Source organism: Orbicella franksi, chromosome 5 (assembly GCF_964199315.1).
Source record: "Orbicella franksi chromosome 5, jaOrbFran1.1, whole genome shotgun sequence".
Classification (NCBI taxonomy): Eukaryota; Metazoa; Cnidaria; class Anthozoa; order Scleractinia; family Merulinidae; genus Orbicella; species Orbicella franksi.
Window position 1 is genome coordinate 30,810,593 of NC_138149.1, and position 20,554 is coordinate 30,831,146.

At 40.9% G+C, this 20,554-nt stretch overlaps 1 protein-coding gene across 1 annotated transcript in view; it reads right to left on the reverse strand.

Moving 5' to 3' along the window:
• The window catches only part of LOC145488072 (uncharacterized), a 50,749-nt gene extending 32,071 nt beyond the window's left edge, over positions 1-18,678 (reverse strand). Inside the window, exons 1-27 of the mRNA XM_081466853.1 lie at positions 18,373-18,678; positions 17,577-17,653; positions 16,685-16,735; positions 16,534-16,587; positions 16,290-16,373; positions 15,179-15,253; positions 14,803-14,847; positions 14,660-14,713; positions 14,118-14,171; positions 13,583-13,636; positions 12,980-13,087; positions 11,308-11,352; positions 10,721-10,774; positions 9,664-9,708; positions 7,774-7,971; positions 6,948-7,001; positions 6,450-6,494; positions 6,134-6,187; positions 5,837-5,890; positions 5,655-5,708; positions 5,119-5,172; positions 3,924-3,977; positions 3,519-3,563; positions 3,049-3,102; positions 2,118-2,162; positions 1,651-1,704; positions 674-727 (exon numbers count right to left, since the gene is read on the reverse strand). Coding sequence (XP_081322979.1) covers positions 674-727; positions 1,651-1,704; positions 2,118-2,162; positions 3,049-3,102; positions 3,519-3,563; positions 3,924-3,977; positions 5,119-5,172; positions 5,655-5,708; positions 5,837-5,890; positions 6,134-6,187; positions 6,450-6,494; positions 6,948-7,001; positions 7,774-7,971; positions 9,664-9,708; positions 10,721-10,774; positions 11,308-11,352; positions 12,980-13,087; positions 13,583-13,636; positions 14,118-14,171; positions 14,660-14,713; positions 14,803-14,847; positions 15,179-15,253; positions 16,290-16,373; positions 16,534-16,587; positions 16,685-16,735; positions 17,577-17,653; positions 18,373-18,445 — 1,692 coding nt within the window. The 5' untranslated portion in view covers positions 18,446-18,678. The remainder of the gene's footprint in view (positions 1-673; positions 728-1,650; positions 1,705-2,117; positions 2,163-3,048; positions 3,103-3,518; positions 3,564-3,923; positions 3,978-5,118; positions 5,173-5,654; positions 5,709-5,836; positions 5,891-6,133; positions 6,188-6,449; positions 6,495-6,947; positions 7,002-7,773; positions 7,972-9,663; positions 9,709-10,720; positions 10,775-11,307; positions 11,353-12,979; positions 13,088-13,582; positions 13,637-14,117; positions 14,172-14,659; positions 14,714-14,802; positions 14,848-15,178; positions 15,254-16,289; positions 16,374-16,533; positions 16,588-16,684; positions 16,736-17,576; positions 17,654-18,372) is intronic.
• Between the last annotated feature and the right edge of the window lie 1,876 nt (positions 18,679-20,554).

Below are 20,554 nucleotides of genomic sequence, written 5' to 3' on the forward strand. Positions count from 1 at the left end.
TTTCATGTTATTGGTGTTGTATTTTTCTAGAAGCAAGGATCGCCAAACTTCCGTCCAGTCAGAGTAGATCTCACTAGTTCGCATGCTTCCTTTTCATCCCACACATCTTATAAGTCCCGTGAGGGGCTCCCGTATAAAAGTACGGGGGTACTCGTAGTATCTTTTAGGACTTGAAAAAGCGGCTTTGGTAGCTCTTAGGGTTTTCAGCATCCAAAGGTCCACAGCCGGAGCTTTCTGGGTACCTTTTAGCGTGTTGAGTCGAATAAAATATGACAGGAGATTATGTGTTGCCTTAGAACTGGTACCTCCTAGGGGTGAAAAAATTCAAGCCACACCCACAAAACAGGATCTTGGTACCTCATAGGGGTTCTTTTCAGAATTTCACACGAGCACCCCCGTCCTTTTTATATAGGAGTTCCCACGGGTTATAAGTTAGCTATGTTTCTGAAGTTCAAGGGCAAATGGAGCTCTGTTTTTTAGTAAACCAAAACCAAAATTTGTTACCACCGCTTTGTTACTCAGGCTACTTATTTCACAAATGCTACGGATATTTTCACTGATTCTTCATCTCTGTGTTATTCTGATGATGAGCATTTGATAAAAAAAAAAAAAAAAAACGGCAACGAGCATGTTCGCTGTCGTTGTTAATCGCAATCAAAAAACAATTATTCACCTTTGGTCCACCTTGACCCTGAAAACCAGGAGCACCAGGCTTCCCTTGGAGACCCTAAGTAGAGAATAAAAAATACACCAGTAGTGACACAACTAGTACTGTTATAGTGGAGGTTCTTGGCTGACGTCACATACGACTTTGCGCAGAGAAGTCAGCACTTAACACAAATTCACTACAAACATTTAAAGAACTTGTGAAACTTAGTAATTAGTGACATTTTTGGCTCTTTGGGTGTAACATTCGAGGAGAAATTGACTTTCAAAAACTGCAAAATTTCTGGGTGGCAAAAGCGCTAATGAACTCATACACTCTTCGAAAAATTTTGAGTTTTTAAGCCAGCGTTGCCCAAAAAGTATTCCATACATCAAGCTCAAATTCCTTGGGACAGTTGAATCGTGCTGTGCCCTTTCAATATTCAGAACTAATGTTTTTGTAGCTCCATCAGAAACTGTATCGCTTATGCTAATGAGGCAAATATTGTAAACAAAGATTTTACTATTGATTCACAGTACAGCAAATGTTCGTAAGAAAACTATGTTGTAGATGATAGAAACTACTCATGACGTTTTTTTTTCTGTTAACGCTTAGCGTGACCAACAATTAGTCATCTACTCAGTCTTTGCATTGGCTCAAGGCCAACAGGGAAATTCTCATTAATGGTTTCAGATTGTTCTGCTGTTGGGAAGATTTATTTAAAAACCAGGGAGCCTTTCTGTGTGCTTTAAAAGAAATCACGAGTTAACCGAAAAATTTCACTCTGTAAAGACCTCTGTAAAGTTTTGAGTAATTTTTCCCCGACCTGTTCTGGTTTTTACCTGGTTTAGACAGTCAGAAATCAAGTTTGTGAGGCCTAAAATTGTATGTAAAGTTGTTGGCTCTTTGAATGAAAGAGACTTGTTCTAAAAAACCGAAATCTGTGAAATACTACGCTGAACTCAGATTTCAGGAAAGAGCTAACGTGTACTTTAGTCACTTACCCTTTGCCCCTTTTTTCCTGTGAATCCCATTAGTCCAGCTTCTCCAACAAAACCCTAAAATTAATATACGAGAAAAATATCAATTCACTCAAATCAGGTGCAATATTTTCACTATACAATGCACTTAAAATGTCCAGGGACAAATATCCGAGCTTATTGTATGACTGAGAAAATTACTTCATCGTGATTGGCTGAGAACAGGCCAATTTATCGTTAATTTTTAATTTGCATTGCAATGCACATTAACGCGCGCGCTTTCGTAACTTTCTCGGTCATATAATTAATGAGTAATCATATGAAAGCTCGAGCACTTAAGGATTTGCACTACTCGTGATATTTGAACATTCTTTGAAATTGCACTCGCAGAAAGGCACGTACAATTTTGAGATAATTTTCAAATATCACTCGCAGTGTAAATCCTTAATTATCATGGGTGATTTGGTGATAATGAATAGACGTTCACTTACGGGTTTTCCTTCTTTTCCAGGCAAGCCATCCTCTCCTAACTCCCCCTGAGGGGAAGTGAAGAAAACCGACCGTGTAATTTATACTCACAAGAACATTGTAACTAGCCCAAGAAATAAATTTGAAAATGTAATAGACTTTATGTATTTAGGACTGAGACTTAAAGTTCACCAAAAAATATCTAGCGTCGCTTTCTATCGCTACATTGCGTTTCAAAGTCATTTATTATATCAGAGCATTATTCTGGACCCATGTCGGTCTTTATAATCGCTGGAGTGCATTTCTAAAGCTGGATACTTATAATTATAAAAAAACTGGATTATTGGATAATGCAATTCGAGAGTTTTCATCGGCTTAGCCATCATGGCCTATGAGCAATTATACCGTGCTCTACAACTATGGTAAGCGCTAGCGTACGGGTAACTTTTGGGGGCATTGTTATTTTTATTTCAGTTTAGGTTTCTAAATTTTGGGGGCGTTTTTAATAAAACAATTATTCCATGCCACTCGCGCTTTTTGGACATGAGATGATTTTAGCCAACACATATCCAACGCTTGCTCGTTGAATATTTAACAATTATTCCATGAAACCGCGTTGGATATGAAGTGATAAATAACCAACGAGCGCGTAGCGCGAGTTGGTTATGATCACTTCATATCCAACAAGGTCGAATGGAATAATTGTTTTAGTATATTCTTAATCGGGTTTTTGCCGCCGATTTTTATTTCAACAATTTTACAGAGCGGAAAATTTTTAAACTTGGCGCACTGTTTTCCATATAAGGTAAAACTCCGACTAATGGCTCATAGTCGGAGTTTTTGAGCCAATCAGAGAGCTAGAAATGCAATAGTCGGAGCTGAGAATATACTAATTGATAAATATTGTAGACTGCAAAACTAAGACAAACTATTCATGAAGATGAAGTTACTCACTGGTATTCCGGGAGTCCCTCCTCTACCAAGCGATCCGCCTCGTCCGCGAGGACCCTGAAAAAATTAATTATTTTAAGAAAATATATTCACCCCAGCGCGCTCGTTTGCTCGCTTGCTTACTCGATCTTGCTCGATCTTGCTCGATATTCACGCCTGGAAAATGGAAAGAAAACGTCTGCTACGCAGACTACCCAAGTTAAGAAACCACACCTTCATTAATTCGTGTTAATAGAGAGTAATTCATGCCTGTAGGACTAGCCCTCCAATAACAGAAATCTTAACGATATTAAACATTGTACTTCACCGTTTATAGTGCAATCCCGTTTCATGAACTGCTCTTTCAGTCTGAACATGCTGCTATAGCTGAGAATGAAAGCGCTCTATTTTCCCTGGTAGAGTCTGAGTTTGAAACACGTCACGACATTCCCATTAACCGAGACAAAGAAAATCGAATCGTTGAAACTGCTTACCATGGCTCCGGATACTCCTGGAGATCCTGCACTCCCTGCCTCACCCTATAAAATTACCAAAACTGCTATTCAACAGGTATAGGAGAGAGGGAAGGAGGGAAAAGGTGCAATACCGATACTAAAAAAATAACGCAACGTTTGTTTTAAACAGCATTTGTAATCAACCAGCACCAGCCTGAAATGTTGACTCGAGGAATAGTTTATTAGAAGTAAACGAAATGTCCGGGAAAAATTTCCAGAAAATCCGGAAAATTTTATCATTTCCGAAAATGAAAACCAACCGAAAATTCCGGGAGAATAATCAATTGGAACAAAAAAATTCTGGAAATACAAACCGGAATTTTTGGTCGCATGGAAAGCGCCCAAAATATGCGACATATCCCATCATTAGAACAGGTGACTTACTTTGGCTCCCTTGGGGCCGCGCGCTCCTCTTCTGCCACGGTAGCCTGTTGGGCCCTGGAAAGTCAGACTGAGATTATTTACCCGATACAAATATATTTTAAACCATTCACGTGAAAATGAGCTCTGCTTACAGGTTCATTTTCATACAAATCAAACTCGTTTTCATAAGAAAGGTTTTGTACAAAGACTCGTTTTGAAAGAGAGGCCATCACTAGGAGCAACTACCCCATATTCCTGTTACAGCGTTTTCACAGACCGATCTATTTTTAGTTTGAATTTACCGCGAATTCAGACCCCTGCAGGAAACTCAGTGACCAATCACAAGCACGGATTTAATTTTTAACTGACGTCATCATTTCACCGGAAGATTAAGTCGACATGTCCACCTGTAGCCGCCATTTTTCCCTTACCGATGCATGCTTATGTAGACCGGAACTGACCTATTTTGGGGAAAAGACGCCTAAAAATAGATCGGTCTGTGAAAATGCCGTGACATAGGCTTAGAATGGGAGTTGCAATCTCCTAGTGATGGGCTCCTGAGGTCCAAGGTATCTTGGAAATGGCACATTACGTGACCTCTTCTTAATTCAACAAAAATTGCAACATAGATGTTTGTAAACAGTAAATATTGTTAAATTATACCAACGCCTTTAGCTGAACATTAGTATAAACGATTTTGTGAGAAATCAATTTTGCGTTTTTACATACAGACAAGTCTGTTCTAGATGTGGAAAGGAAAACAGATCGAAACAAGTAAAACACATTCCGAAAAGGATACACGAGGTTAACCCTAAAACGTTTCCTTAAAAAATAATATAAAAAATGCGTTATATGAAAGCTATGGGGACAATAATAGGAAAAGATACAATGTCTGTAATTAATTATTTCCAGCTAAAGAAAGAATTTAACCCTTAAAATAAAAACGTTTAAGAGTTAGCATTATTTTCATTTTAGGAAAAGTTTTGTTAGTTGAAATTTGTTGAAACGGAGTCAGTTAATTTCATAGTTATTCTATCAGACGTCAAGAAAGCTAAAAATGTATACACCAATTAAATAAAGGATAATTTTTTGATGTAGTGTTTCTGATTGATCACGTGTGTGAAGTAGTAAAAAAACAAAATACACATGTACAAAGATGTAAGCGGAGAACAAGCACAAACAAGGAGTTTAACTGAAGGAAAGTAACTGTTATTACCGTGACTCCAGTGGTTCCATCCCTTCCGTTTAGGCCACGCCCACCAGGTACTCCCTGTGAGTTTAAACAAGAAGCCCATCAAGATTTCCGTTACATGCCAAGCGACGACTGAGTTTGAAGATTCTTCAAATACCATAATGCAGTGATCCTGAATGATGCGATGATTTCCTCTCAAATGGATTTAAATTTTATGAGGACGTTAGTGTTCTTGCAATTGTTGTCGTTAAATGTAGAAGATTGCACTAGGTCAGCTTCTGTGAGGGGTCTAATGAATATCAATATGTGCCGCGTTGAAAGACGCTTGGCTAATCTGAGTGAAGCGGTACGTTCTATGTTATCATTCGACATTTTACTTGATATCATCTCTACAGATCATCTTAGCCTCCTTAATGAACGTCTATCTAATGCAAACGTCTCACAGAGGTGAACACCTCTCTACCGACCACTCAACGGTAGGAACCTTCCCTAAGCGGTTGCCTCGGATAGCTCCGAACAGTGAAAACCAGGGTAGAGCGTGTACGGAATAATCCGCTCACCTGATCTCCCTCTCGACCAAACGGGCCCCTAGCTCCTGGCTGGCCTTGTTTTCCCTAAAAGGGGGGCAAATAAAGGAATACAAATTACGACATCATTTGAGTGCAAATTTTCAGACCAGGTTTAATTGAAATGATGTGTATTCTAAATGCTTTTACTTAGCAGTTTGACTAAATTAACTCACCTTTGGTCCAGTCCCTCCAGGCATACCCAGGCTTCCCTGCGGGCCCTGTCTACCCTGGTGAAACAAAGTTATAGTGCGTCCGTGTATAGTATACAGCAGCGGGGGGGGGGGGGGGGCAGGGGTGGTGTACACAGACCAGAGGTAGATATAATTTGAGCGTGATTTAAAATGTTTCGCAAGTAACGAATTCCGACCTTTTTATGTTCGGAGGGCGCTACTTTCAGGCAACCAATATAGCATAATAAAAACGTTTAAAGTATTTTAAGGAGGAGGACATAGATGATGTTGCAGACTTACAGGTTTTCCCTTGTTTCCAGGGCTCCCGCGAATTCCTGGTGCTCCATATTGACCCTGGAAAGCAGAATGAGCTTTACTAACAGAGTCTCACTTGCTGAACTAACCATTTTGCCATCTACAAGCAAATCTCATGCCCCCATCCCCCCCTCCCCTTGTTTAATAAGCCTTCCATCTAGAAATTCTGCTTTTTGTAAACCTCAACACATGTTGACAAACATTGAGCAAAAAAAAAACAAACAAACAATCACAGTAGGCACACGCGCGTTGTGGAACTACTTTGATATTTTGCTGCAGCCAGCGAGCTAATGAGCCTTACCGGTGAGCCGTCACCCCCTCTCGGTCCTGCATCACCGGGACTGCCCTAAAGCAAAAGTATGAATGTTACTCTTGTAAAGAATAATCTGCTCAGAGTATCTGAATTAATATCTGGCTAGGATGAACTAAATTAGATGGTGCAATCTTTTAAGTTGCCCATGCTTTATATGCTCTATCTCTAGTTCTCAAACTCATTAAATATTAATCAAGTTTAAACAAAGCAAATCACGACCATGACGGTGTTTGGATATCTGTTCTTAATTAGCATAGATTTTTTACGGTTTTATTTTTCCGTTTTCTCCTTAGTTTTAGTTTCGATTGAAAAGGTATATCAAACACTCAAGACAGTATTAGACCAAATTTCCAAACACCTCGAACTTTGTCAAAAATACTCGGCTACGTGTCATATTTTCAACTCTCTTCTCAGTGTTTGGAAATGTAGTCAAACACGGTCTTTCATGTTTGACATGTTATATAGCATACAGGTATTCAGTGTTACCCTTTCACCAACAGCTCCTTGACTGCCTTCAGGTCCAATGATACCTCTCTCACCCTGAACACAGAGAACACAAGCAGGCTGGTTAGTTATCTGTTCCATATTCCGTGTACAGTTAAGTCTACATACAAACATATACTTTTTGATAAGGTAGGTCTGAATATGGCAACCTTAGGGCTGATGCGGACCTGCCATACAACCTAACAAAAATTATATAAAGAAAGAAAATCGTAAAAATATAGAAAATCAGGGTTTTTAGAACTAATTAAACAAGCCTCTTTTCCAAATTGGATATGGTCCAGAGACCTGAAAGCATTTTAACTCTTCCTTTAAAACGTTGCAAGGATGAAGCGTCCCTGATGAAATTAGAGATATGGCATTCCATACGATGGGGCTCCTGCGTGGTCTTCATAAGAGAACATTTCAGTGACCGCTAGGAAATGCTGTAGGCTATTGTAGATCTACTGTCTGAGTGTGCGAGCTGTCCGGTTCAAAACGTAAGTGGTTTCTATGTGCTTACGGCGGGTAGCACATGTGCTATGTACTCAAATGTAGCGGAAATCTCTTCTCTTACTATTTGAGAAAGTCGATTCTCTCAAGTTAATTGACAAAAATCTAGGCATTTGAAAAGACGTCAGTTCAGCTGATAAAGCTGGACATGCTGGTGAAGGGTTTCGAAAGAAGTTCAGTTCAATGAAAAGAGATAAATTTGATCTTCGTCCGATGCATTTTGGGAACTTAACCACAGCAGTAAAATTCACAACCAAAATTATGTAGAGCAATCATTTCCACCTCCTGTTTTATTGCTATACCATAGGACGTCCCTTACCTCTTCTCCTTCGAAGCCAGGGCCCCCTTGGATACCGTCTTCCCCGCTATTTCCGATCGGGCCCGGGTCTCCTGGAGAGCCCCTAGAGCCCCTTTCTCCTTGGTACCCCTGTGGTCCCTTTTTGCCTAGGTAGCCTGGTGGTCCTGGGTCTCCAGGTGGGCCTGGAATGCCAGGAGGGCCCTCTACTCCTTTAGAACCCTGGAGGAGAGGGTAAATAATAGCAAATTACAGTGCAGTGGCTTCAACCGGGGTCACCTGGGAGTTTCCTACCAATCAGAGAATGAGTTAACTACAGAATCTGAGTTTGTTCCTGATTTTATTTCGCGAATCACGCTGAAGCAGTGTGACTAGCTGTTGATCGTTGCAAAATACGATCTTGATCGACTGGCAATTAATTTCGGCGAATCTCTGCTGATGTCATTGTCTACCTTTTTCGTCATTAACATACGATTTTGCGTAGAGAAGGCATCACGCTAGACACAAATTGACTACAAGCATTTATAGAGCTTGTCAAACTTACTAATTGGTGAGATTTTTGGCTCTTTGGGTATACTTTTCGAGGAGAAATTGGCTTTCAAAATCAGGAAAATTTTTGTTTGAGGGAAAAGCGCTAATGAGCTCATACATTCTTGTAAACTTTTGAGTTTTTTAAACCCGCGTCGCACAAAAAGTAGTCAGTACATCGCCTTCAAATTCCTTGGGACAGTTGAATCGTGCTGTACCCTTTCAATATTCAGAACTAATGTTTTTGTAGCTCCAACAGAAACTGTATCGCTTATGCTAATAAGGTAAATATTCTATACAAATATTCTTCTTCACGAAACTGCTTTTCATGGTCCAGCAACATGATGACACTAAACAAGTAGTTACAACTCGACTGCAAAGTCCGGTCCAGCTACAAATCAATATCGAACTAGCAGCAAGTAAATCTGACACTCTGAGCATGCCGCCTTCTTGCTCAAAACATCTCTGAGCAAGGACTATTTAAACATCACAAATTTAAATCTCATGCAAGACAACTCTAAACGCAGCAGAAGTAGTAAGAGAAATAATTTCAAAACCAACCACAAAACATTGCAGAGCTTATTGGCTGCAACTTTGCGACGAAACAAACTTGAACTCGATTAAGTGCACAACGAGCGTCCATTCAGGCCCCGACCCCACTAATCCGTTTTCGTATAAAAACGCAACTTCTTGATGGAAACAACTTCTTGAAAACGGATTAATGGGGTCGGGTCGCTGATGAAAACGGAGGCTTTCGAAAACGGTTTCAAAAGGGGAGCCTTTTGAAAATGCATCGTTTTGAAAACGCACCGTTTCTCGTGTGGAGAGGTGCGTGAAAATGGAGGCATTTAAAAACGGTGTCGAAAAAAGCGTCATATACTCTTGTTTCTAACAGCGTTTTCGGTCGTTTAGTGTGGAAGATAGGTGAAAACGCATCAAAAAGTGTGTTTTCATACGAAAACGGATTAGTGACGCCAGTGTGGTCGAAAACATGTTGCCTCGTTTTCGTTGAGACGAAAACGGATACTTTTAAAACGCATTAGTGAGGTCGGTTCCTCAAACTGTATGCGATGGGACAAAACACTCTTAGACCAAATTATTTTCCGCTCGCCTCTTGCGAAATTAGCGGGCAATTGAACTCGTCTGTTCCAAAGGATAACATTTACAATGCTCCAAATTGATTTGTCCGAAACAACTCAAATTCTTTTCCTCCAAACTCGTTGTTCTCATTGGTGGAAAACCGTCTTATGTGTCGATTACGTGACTCCGGTTGAAATCGTTGGATAGTAAGACGCTTCTCAGCATAAAAACCTGGATCAAATAAAGCAGGTTTACGACTGGACTCGTTTCGCTTACAAATACCTGTGTAAGAAATTCTGAACTTACCGCAGGTCCGATGTCTCCCTCTTCTCCTGGATTACCTTGCCCTCCCTAGAGAGGAATAAAATACCACCTTATGGAGCGAGAAATTGACAGGGTTGCTCAAAGCCCGATTGCTCTAGCGCAGGAATAGCGAGAATTTTATTTTCAGTTTTGTAACTTTTCGGTAAGTTTCTCAGTTTATATTGTTTGGCCTTCTATTTGGAGTTAATAATCTCAAAATAAACAAAACATAAGCAGTGAAAAACATTTTATACAAGCAAAATTAATGCTTTGGTTGACTTTAAATGCTGGGTTAGAGATAACCGGCTTTCGAACAACTCGGCCCATGGAATTTAGTTCACGTTGATTGCTTATCCTAACGCTTATATTTTCGCTTGAAAACGCAAACCAAGTGAGCGTGCAAGCGTGACTGTGAGCGTGACTTGCGAGCCGCGAGTAGCGCGCTACTTGAGGCTCGCGACTTCGCACATCACGCTCGCACGCTAACGACTGCTCACTGGTGTTGCGTTCTTCTTTAGGTTATTCCCCACAGATTTTCGAGCAAAAGAGAGACGCAGTCTCCCGGCCACCCCCGTCTTATTTGAACTGTTAACACTGTTGACATTGTTCTACGTTAAAAGAATCATAAGTGCGAAGTTTCCTCTGATTTGAAAATGATTTTATACATCATACCGAAGAAAACGATTTGTGTGTTCCAGAGAGGGTCATTGAAGCGTTAGCACGCTCTGCAAAATGATCCTTTAAATTGTTGAAAATTGTTAAGTGACAATTCTACATTCGACAGTTCGGACAAGTTCGTCATTTTTTCTGCTATTTTGAAACTGGAGCCCAGCATCAAATAGTTTCAACAACATTTTGTTTGGCAAATATTGAGGGCTGAATATCTGCTGGGATCAATGCCGAAGAACAGAAAACATTACTGTATGATCTCCAAGACATCCTAGCTCTCAAATTTCATCACTATCACCCTACTGTTATCTACATTCAGATTCCCATACAAGCATCATTTTCCGCCACGTTAGCCAGCTATTCAAGGCTATTACCGCGACACATGATTTACCTGGGCACCAGCGAAGCCTACCAGTCCCACCTTCCCTTGAGGTCCTGGATCGCCCTGTAAACATAGATTCATTTAGCTCAAGCCTGGTCAAATGTCGAACTTCACATGAGATGAATTCGAACTAAACTGAGCAAATCAAATTCATGACTCAACTGAGTTCGTCCGACTGAATTAAGATCGCCCAATACGTTCTATCCGTCTGAAGTAAACGGATAGAACGAGTTGGTCGATCTTAATTCGAATTAAGTTCGACGTTTGAACCAATGGTCGAGCTTCACCTGTTTGCATTTACTGAAATTGCAATTTAGTTCGTCTCGTGTGAAGTTCTATGTTTGACGTAGGCCTTACATTTAACTGCAAAAGAAATAATTTGATTCTATTCATTCGGTTGTGAATAGAGCTGTGTGACAACAGGGACACTTAAATCACGGAATTATCGATTTCTTGCAATTAATTAGGGCTGCTGTCACAGGGTGATGTTAGAAAATGTCACATGAGAAATAAATGTGCAACTTAAATATTGACAGAAAAAAATGGCAACAAAGCAAAGAAATAACAAACTGGTTTGGTGTGTTCGAACTCCTGACCTGTCCACCGTCCATTCCTGGAGTCCCGTCCGGTCCAGCAGATCCCTGGTAGAAGGCAGACGTCACTGTTAAAGGAACATCAGAACACAAATAAACTGAAGGGGTTGTTACCTGAGTCCCTCTTAATTCAATGAAAACTTACAGCTAAACTACGTTTAACTATTTAGGTGACTGAAATGTAATGATTAGTTGTCTGGTAGGCAAGGGTAAGTAAAGTCTGAATACGTGCCAAGTGGTCCCGGTTTATGTAGCACGAAGCAACTAGGAGTATTTAATATTTAATTAAATTCGCCGGTACCCATTTATACCCCTGGGTGGAGAGAGGCACTGTGAGAGTAAAGTGTCTTGCCCAAGAATACAACACAATATCCCCGGCCAGGGTTCGAACCCAGGCCACTCGATCTGGAGACGAGCGCACTAACCATGAGGCCAAAGCACCTCCCTTAGTCTGGGCCTAGTATTTATTTATTAAGTCCTATGCTTCCCATGGCGCAACGAGGACGGATGATGATATTGGATTTTCTGTTAGATATTTCCTCAAACAGTAGCTCGGGGACAAATGTTCTAATCATTTGGACTAAAGGGTTCGACAAAAGAGATTGATGTTCTCTTGGTGCGATTATTCAAGGAAAGACCGAAGTTATCAAAAAATCGGGTTAAACGGATCACAATCAACAAATGAGAGTTGATGAAGCAGATCACTTAGGCTATGTTCACACTTAGTTCCTGAGCACGGTTCCCGAATCCGATGCTCGCCGAGCTCTAATGTGCACACACCTTTTTTCCAAGTAATCACACCTGAATTCGGGCACTAGCGCCCGTGCCAGGGTACAAGGTCTCAATCTTGTACTCGGGCACTAAATGTTACTTGGGTATTTGGAGTACCCAGTGTCTGAACGCAACACTATTTTGTGGCGGGCCCCATGCACCAGCGCTCAGGCGCAAAGTGCATGTGAAAACAGCCTAAGAGAGTTCCTTCATTTGATCGTACTGGTCAGCGTATCTTTGGTTTCTGTGCCATGGAGCGCAAAGGGTCAGATACGTTTCCTTAAAACTGATTGCTACTCATTTACTCACAACGACTGAAAAAGTCAATGAACAAAAAAAATAATATAAATCAGGAAAGGTTGGAGAAAGGCGAAGCCTCTGAACAAAAATGTGTCAACGTGGCAGTAATCAAAACTTGAAAACTTTATCATATTTTAAAGTTCTTCAAGCTACTTGCACCGGTGCACAATTAACAATTATTCCACGAACAAGCGCGCGTACGCTTACCGCATTTGTAGAGCATGGTATAATGGCTCATAACCCATGATGGCTAAGCCAATGAAAAATCTCGAAATGCATTCTTCAATGATCTAGTTTTTAATGATTGCACTTATAAGACTGTTCAGGAGCACGTCAAGATACTTTGTTCGTATATACAACCTATAGGCCGTGGGTTCTTTATGCCAGAAATGGTTTACCTTAAAATATTGCCTTAGTGTTTCAAGTTCCCGGTTTGTCATCTGTTTTAAAATTCTTCAGTTTGTACCACTTCAAAATCGACTTTTTAATGTTTTCTGCGCCAGTAACCGAACAATTATTTTGAGGCTTCTTACTCTTATCGAATATCAATAAGTACATCGTAATGGTCACTTTACAAGGGATGCCCATAAAAATCTAATCTTACCTCATCTCCGTCATCACCACGGAAACCTTTAGCTCCCGGGGAACCGCGCCTTCCTCGATGACCGTTCCGACCCAGGATCCCATCGTATCCAGAGTCACCAACAGCACCCTGAAACGTTAGGTAAGCAATTGTTTGTATTAACCTTCGTAACGACTTTTCTTCGGAGCTATTGTTCGTGGCAGTGCTCGCCAATCCTCTACTTGGAACTTTTACGTGACGACCAAAGAAAAGATATTATCTTTTACTTTACATTATTTTATAATTTTTAACAGTGAGTATTACGGGATAATAACGTCCTACAGTTAGCCAATCAGAGTGAGCGTTAGATCAGCTAAAAACACAAACCATATGATGAAAAAAAACGCAAGAACTTAAGTTGCCAGAAGACCTAAAAGAAACCGATAACGCTTACAGGTTGAAACTTATAGATTGCTGAGTGAATGGACAAAGTTCTCAAAACATTGGGAAAACCATTTAATGCGATGCAGATCTTTCAACGCCACTTAAAAATAGAGCTCACGCATAGAGATGAAGGGTCTCAATTCCACTCACCTCCGGTCTATTAAGAGAACAAAACAATTCCAAGCTAAATAACCAGCTCACCTGATATCCTTTTAATCCAAGAAGACCTTGTTTACCCGGCTTTCCTCTCTTTCCCTGTAGAAATCCAAGTATTAGTTGGTTAGTTAAAGGGGATCGACACTTAGCACAGCGAAAAAAAATCCCTCGCACCTTTGAAGCAATCATACCTCGAAGTACATTAAGAACCAAGGGCCTAAATCACGGAAATGCCTAAGGATACCGGGCAATAACAGATCCGAGAATCTCGGGCTTCGATTTTTAGCTTAAGTGTTACATTCCCCTAGAAAACAAATTCAAAACAGTCACTTTTTTGCGTGTGTTTTGAGATCCCGGTCTGATATAAACATTCCGGAAAAAGAGCAAATTTCGTCGAGTGAGTCCAGAGAGAGGAGTTAGATCTACTTTCTCCTTTTATTCACGTTCAGCTACGGTTTTCTTTTCAACAGAGAAAAGGAATGTCTTGGAGTCTAACATTTTGTGCTAGATATTATGTCTTTATCGAATCAAATTAAATTTTGATTAACGGAGCGAGAGGTATCGCTGCGAACTAACTTACCCGAATTCCATCAAAGCCCGGTAGGCCAGGGGTACCGGGAGCTCCGGGCTCGCCCTAAAATCACAGTATGTATTTCTTTAGATTTAAGCAGACTGCAGTCAAGTAAATTAATTTTTATATTTATCTAAGATCATCCAACAAAACCAAACACAGGTTACTGGCTCACCCTGAAAAACAGCGGTTTTCAGATTGAAGTAAATTCTGGCTTGTACGGAACACTGGGGTGAATGAAAGGTTCCACTGACTACATTTTTCAGAAATCTAAAGAGGATGGAACTAGGGGAAACCAAGGACACCGGGTGAATAGCAATCTCTGAAAACTCCCGTAAAATAAGACCTAGTGTGTACTAGATCCAAATCAACTACAGTCTTGGGACGTTGGTCCATCAGCAGTGATAGCTGGCGACGAAAACCCCGGGTCTCACCAGGAAGAAGAGTATCACCTCCGCTTTTTTTTGTCAAATTGAAGATAGGCACGTAAAAGGGCTAAAGCCAAGGTTAAGACGAAATAATACTGGAGATAGAAATGGCGGCGCACTTACATTAACGCCGTTTTCACCAGCTTTTCCTTGGTCTCCTGTCAACCCTTCCTGACCCTAGTAAAGGAAAAAAGCACACTGTATTTACACGATATGCACAATTATACGGACATTAAGAAGAAAAAATCGGAATAAAAAATACGAACCCTCTGGCCAGGAAGTCCTTGAAGACCTCGACTTCCCTTCACTTCCTAAAAATATTTAAAATACAAAATCTATTACGTGTTAAATCATCTTTTGTTAACAAGACAATTTTTTTAATTTGGCAAAGGTCAAAAGGAAGCTAACACAAGCAAGGAGTTGTATATGCGATACAGAAGCCATTTATCAAGGGTGAATTTTTTATGGTGCTTTTTCCAAAAGCAAATGGGATTTTGTCTTAAACAATTTCTCTTTGGGAAGCATTCTGCCCTCCATCTTCGAAGAGCTTGGAGACCGGCATTATTTCGTCCTCCAAGCAACTCGTCACGTGTGGGGAGAAGTATTGCGTGACTACCCAAATAAGGACTCTAAATCCAGTACCTTTCTTGTTATTGATCCTGCTGTTTGGATGATCGGACGGACTACAGGTCCCTTTTCACCGGGAGTCGACTCGTACTACAAAAGATTACATGATAAGCATAAAATAAGAAATAATTATTTGAACAAGTCATGGATATATATCCAGTTCAGAAAAGAACCTCGTCCCAAGCAGGAGCATAAGTGAAATGCTCCTGTCTCGAGCGATAAACTTCATCTAGGATTCCGCAGCAGAAAGAGGGAGCAGTCTGAGTGCTGGCGAGCGCGACTCAAAGGGTTGGACAAAATGGGACAGTATAGGCGTATAGGTTTCAAAAATCGGCAAGGTACAAACTGCTTTTGGAGCAGTTTCAGGCAAATAGCCTGACACTTGGCAACAATATAGAATTTGTCATTCTCTAACTTGACATTTCTGGCGGGAAAACGACGTACCCCGCGAAGTTGTTGCCAAATTTTGTTCACAAAATTAAGGGATGTCTAAAGAGAGTTTCTTTTTTTGAATCATGTACGCCCGGCCCACTGTGGAAGAGAATTAAGTGGCAACTCCTTCACTGCGTTCCTCTACCACGTTGTCGACTTTCCTTTAGCTTCTCCCGTTAATTGTTCTCTTCGCTGTGGCACAGGTTTTTGGTTTACATTACTTGCAAAGAATTTGGACGTTCAGTTTATTCCGGACGTTTAATTTTCGGACACTTTTCATCTCATTTCGGACAAATTTCGATCAACAATTTCTGACACTTTGCCGAAACATAGCTAACCTAAATTTACGCTTACCAAACACGTTTTAATCTGAAAGAATATCTGTGAAAATGATATAGTTTTACTGCACCCTCAAGGTTTTATAGATACACCGACGAGAAAATAAGAAAAATTCTGTTAAGCCGTTACGTATCTCAAGCCTTGCCTCGACTAGAGTTCGCTCCATAAAGGAAACTAGTGGCTTTGGAGCTATTTAAAGGTCTTATACTGCACTGTAAATATTTCACACGGTTATATTTTCCTACATTTTTTCGTCCGAAATTTTTTGCAAGTAATGTAACTTTCGCGACCCTATTTTAACAGTAAAAATAAATTCGCTAACATTAAATCGTCATCTTACATAGCCGTCACTTACCACAGTGTTTCCGGAGGCTCCGGGATGGCCGGGTGGGCCAGGAGGTCCTGTTATCCCCGGGCGACCTCTCCTGCCAGCTGGACCCTGTTGAGAGCAATGGAAGAAAACATCTTTCACTTGATGTATGACGTAGCGTGACGTTGCCACATGAATCACGTTCGCAGTAAGGATGTGCAGTAAAAATGGGTGCTGACGTCCCTGATTTGACGCCCTATGGTATAAAACCCAAGTTATCTTGACTTACCCGTGATCCTCTTGGTCCAGATCTCCCTGGCTGACCAGTAAGTCCGGGAAAACCCTGCAGCAGTTTGCATTTACAAATTCAATAAAGTCTGGAGGGCCTTAACCTAATTGTCCATTCGTGAATGAAATGGAAAATCACATTAATTACAAACCCTTTCTCCACTGACTCCGTCCTCTCCTGGTTCCCCAATAACTGTGACGAGCTGAAAATTCAGCGAGAAAAATATATTTGGCATAGCTCCAATGGTAAAGCAGACGTGTGTGGGAAAAAAAAAACAATAATAAAAAACAAACAAAATGTCTTGTCCCGGACTTGGAGTGCTTTTATTCGCAGTACAAAAGATGTCGCATTTAAAAAAAACCCGGGAGGGGGTTACTTCCTTGTATGGGTTATATAGGTATTTGCGGGCCTTAAGGGTATGGTTTTTCAGCCGTTTTGGTCAGAAGCAGGGTATCCGCCGATTTTGGCCATTTTGGTCTCAAATAGGGTATGGCTTTTGCATCCAGGTCTTAAATTCGGTATGCTTTTTAGAAGAAGCTACTTTTTCACCATTATCGATAAGACCATCAACAAAAGCCCTTCACAATGGTCTGAATTAGGGAACTGATTACAAGGCAGGTCTGAAATAGGGTTTTAATTTAAGGTTCAGGTCTTAAATAGGGTATCAAATTTTTAGTCAGGCCGTAAGTAGAGTAGGGAAAATCACAGATTTTGGTCTTAAAGGAACTCAAGCCACGTACAAAATTACTTCGAAATTGAAGGAAATCGGAAAATAGTAGTTTACATAGATAGAAAAACACCAAAGGGATAATGATACGCCATAAAGGAACAAGAAAGGAACAAGTATGGTTAATTAAGATGGAGAAGATTTACACGGATTACGAACGACGGACTTGAAAAATTTTGGCCAAGCTTTTCAAGATGCCCAAACCGTGACATAGTTCCTTTAAATAGCGAATGGGTTTTGGGAAGCGGGCCGCACATCCCCAACCAATTTTTCTGGAAGTACCCCACCCCCTCCCCCTCCCGGGTTAAAAAGTTACCTGTCCCCCGTCCGTGACATCTGGTTGTTGTCGCCTTACTCTCCTTGGTAATGAGTCCTGGTTCTCCTTAAAGCTGCCTAAACCAGACAAACACGGCGGGATCAACTGTCAATCAATCTTGGTTACTAGAATATTTTGTTCAAATTTCTGTCAAATCGATGAAAACGTGAAAATCGTAGTTTACTTTGTTGAGTATCAAACACCGCAAGCATAAAAACAGATTCCGGTAACGAAACCAAACGGTGGAGGAATATTTTAACAGCGCTCACAAAGAAGATCTGTATTAACTTGATTTAAATTGGTTTGATGTAAATAGGTCAAGCCTGATTCCCGAGGTTTTCTCTTTTCAGATTCTTGCTAGAAAAGGAGAGAAGCAAGAAAATCTCTGGGAACAGTCTATAGAATGTCTCAAGCACCAAATTCTCCTTGGTATAAAATGCTGACATGTGTCTAACATGATTCCACTAATCTAACCGACGCTGCTAACTTAACCTCGTGCATCGGATTGTGAAGGACATTGTCTGAAACAATAAGCCCTCTGAGTTAGGGAGAAAACTGATACACCTTTGATGCGATATGGTATCCCTGTCTCTGCAGCATGTGGCAGAATGACATGACTCAGGCTTTCGTTTCGAGAAAAATTATAGAATACAACTTTGGCCAATTCTGCCAATTTCATCGGTTAGGAATTCTTTGAACACAAATGTACATCGAGAACTATTCTGATCAGAGAATAATGAGTATACCGGCTAAAGGAAATTTATAAGGTAACACAAACAGATGAAAATTCTCTTACTTTCACTACATCTTCCAGTTATCCACATCGAAGCGCTGAGCCATAGCAGTAGCAATATCACGCCAGAATACATCGCTGCGCGCTTGCCAGTGCTTGACTCAGTTTCAAAGCGTGGATTTGGACTTGGCTGGCGTCACCTCTTTGCCGCAAAGAAAGGGATGATGGGCGAACGGACTTGGATCAACAACGAGCCTCAGCAGACGTTTGCAAGAACGCAAACTGTCTGTCACACGTAAAATGTGGTTCGCACAAAGGCCAAGTGTGTACGTTATCACACTTGCGTGTAATTCGAGTTGCGATAAATGCCTGTATATCGTATGGGGTCAAGTCATGAAAGAGACCTCCTGGGAGAAAAAAAAAGTCAAATCGAAGAGATTTAAATAATTTATGGATGAGAAATATGAAGGAAAGCTTTTTTTGCTTGATAACAATTTCAACCCAGTTGTGGGTTGAACTCCTACACTGTATATGCATGTCGTTATTATGACGCTCTCATACTGAGCTTTTAATTGGGCTACCTGTGATTAAAGTACAAAACCCGGGTACATACAAAGTACGGTACATGTTTGGGATTTTATGTCCGAACAAGTTGGCGGCCCGGTGGGTGGGGGGGGGGGGGGAGGGGCTCTCATATCACGAAAGGACGGGGGTGCTCTTCGTGCCTTTTTGAGGTTAAAAGCGTGGTTTTTGTATTTCTTAGGGTGTTCAGCCTCAAAAGGTTCACAGCAGGAGTTTTTGTGATACCTTTTAGGGTATTGAGCCAAAATGTGTTGGAATTGGTACTTCTTAGGGGTGAAAAACATTTCAAGCCACGCTCACAAAACAGGATCTTGGTACCTGGTTACCGACTCATTCAAGCACTGCGAATTGACGGTCATGACAGATGATAGTGAAGATCGGCTGATTCATTGCTTAACCCTTTGAATACCAACTACGCATATATGCGTAATTAATGGTCGTGCTCTTTGTACCACTTGTGACGTCATCAATTTAAATGTCATCAAATATTCTTGATAAGCTGATAGTAGTGCTAGGCTAGCCCTTTCCGCACAATGGTCAGGTTTAGATATCGACGACATTCCGACGTCGCAAATCGAAAAACAAGGTTATCACTTTTGGTGCAAAAACGGTGGTAAAATGGTCCACAACGCCTATGATTGATCAAGGTCCATTTCTAGGCTTCGCGCGTAATTAACATCCAACTTTTCACTGCAGCCAGAAAGAACATACAATGCAAAAGGTAGCCAGTGTAAAAGGGCAGAGAAAAAGAGAAAGGAAAGGGCCAACAAACGAAATTGAGAACGGTTAATGGCAAAAAAAAAAAAGAAGTCCAAATTTTGGCTCATGCGCATGCCCGTAATTGAAGTTTTGCTCAATTTTGTACCTAATCCTCGAAAAAGCTCTCCTTTTAGCAAAAAAAAGCTTTTTTAGCACAACTTAGGCTTATTTAGCGTCATGGCAGCTAAAAAACCTGACTAAACGGTTAAAAACGGAATTTTTTGGCAAAAGTTTGGTATTCAAAGGGTTAAAGCCCAACCAGCCTTGTGCAGCAGGCCTAGACCGGCCAAAGGTGTTATATTAAGTACTTCACCAAGAGAGACGAGATCCCGGCTTCCTAGACTTCTGAGGGTTTGACACATACATATATTACAAAAAATCGACCAAATCTGACTACGATTTGGGAAAAATTAAATAAGCGCCCCCCTCCTCGATCAAGCGCCTCCCTCCAATAAGAGCCCGCTCAAATAAGCGCCCCCCCACCCTACCCCCCTCCCCGGGGTCACTTATTTCAAATTTAGGAGAAGACGCGGGCGCTACTTCGATCGAGGATTTACGGTAAGAATCCAACAAAAGCACCTCTTGTTTATGAATGTGTGGTGTTATTTACCGTTTAGATTTATTTCTTAGCAATAATACAAAGCGTCTAAAACAATATAATTTCCTTTCATGTCCGTAAAATTTACAAAAATCTTGATCGTAAACCTTGCACACTCGGGCCCTTAAAGCTTATATGGGACATGGCTGGCTAACGCTCGAACGTCAGCTTCACTATCAACTCCCCACAATTTATAGGCTCGGAGCTCCGAGGCCCGAAGGGCCGCTAAGCGGCGCCCCATACCCATAGTAACCCTTCAATCGCTTTTCTAATGGTAAAAATGGCTAGCGGCATTGCCCGTGGATG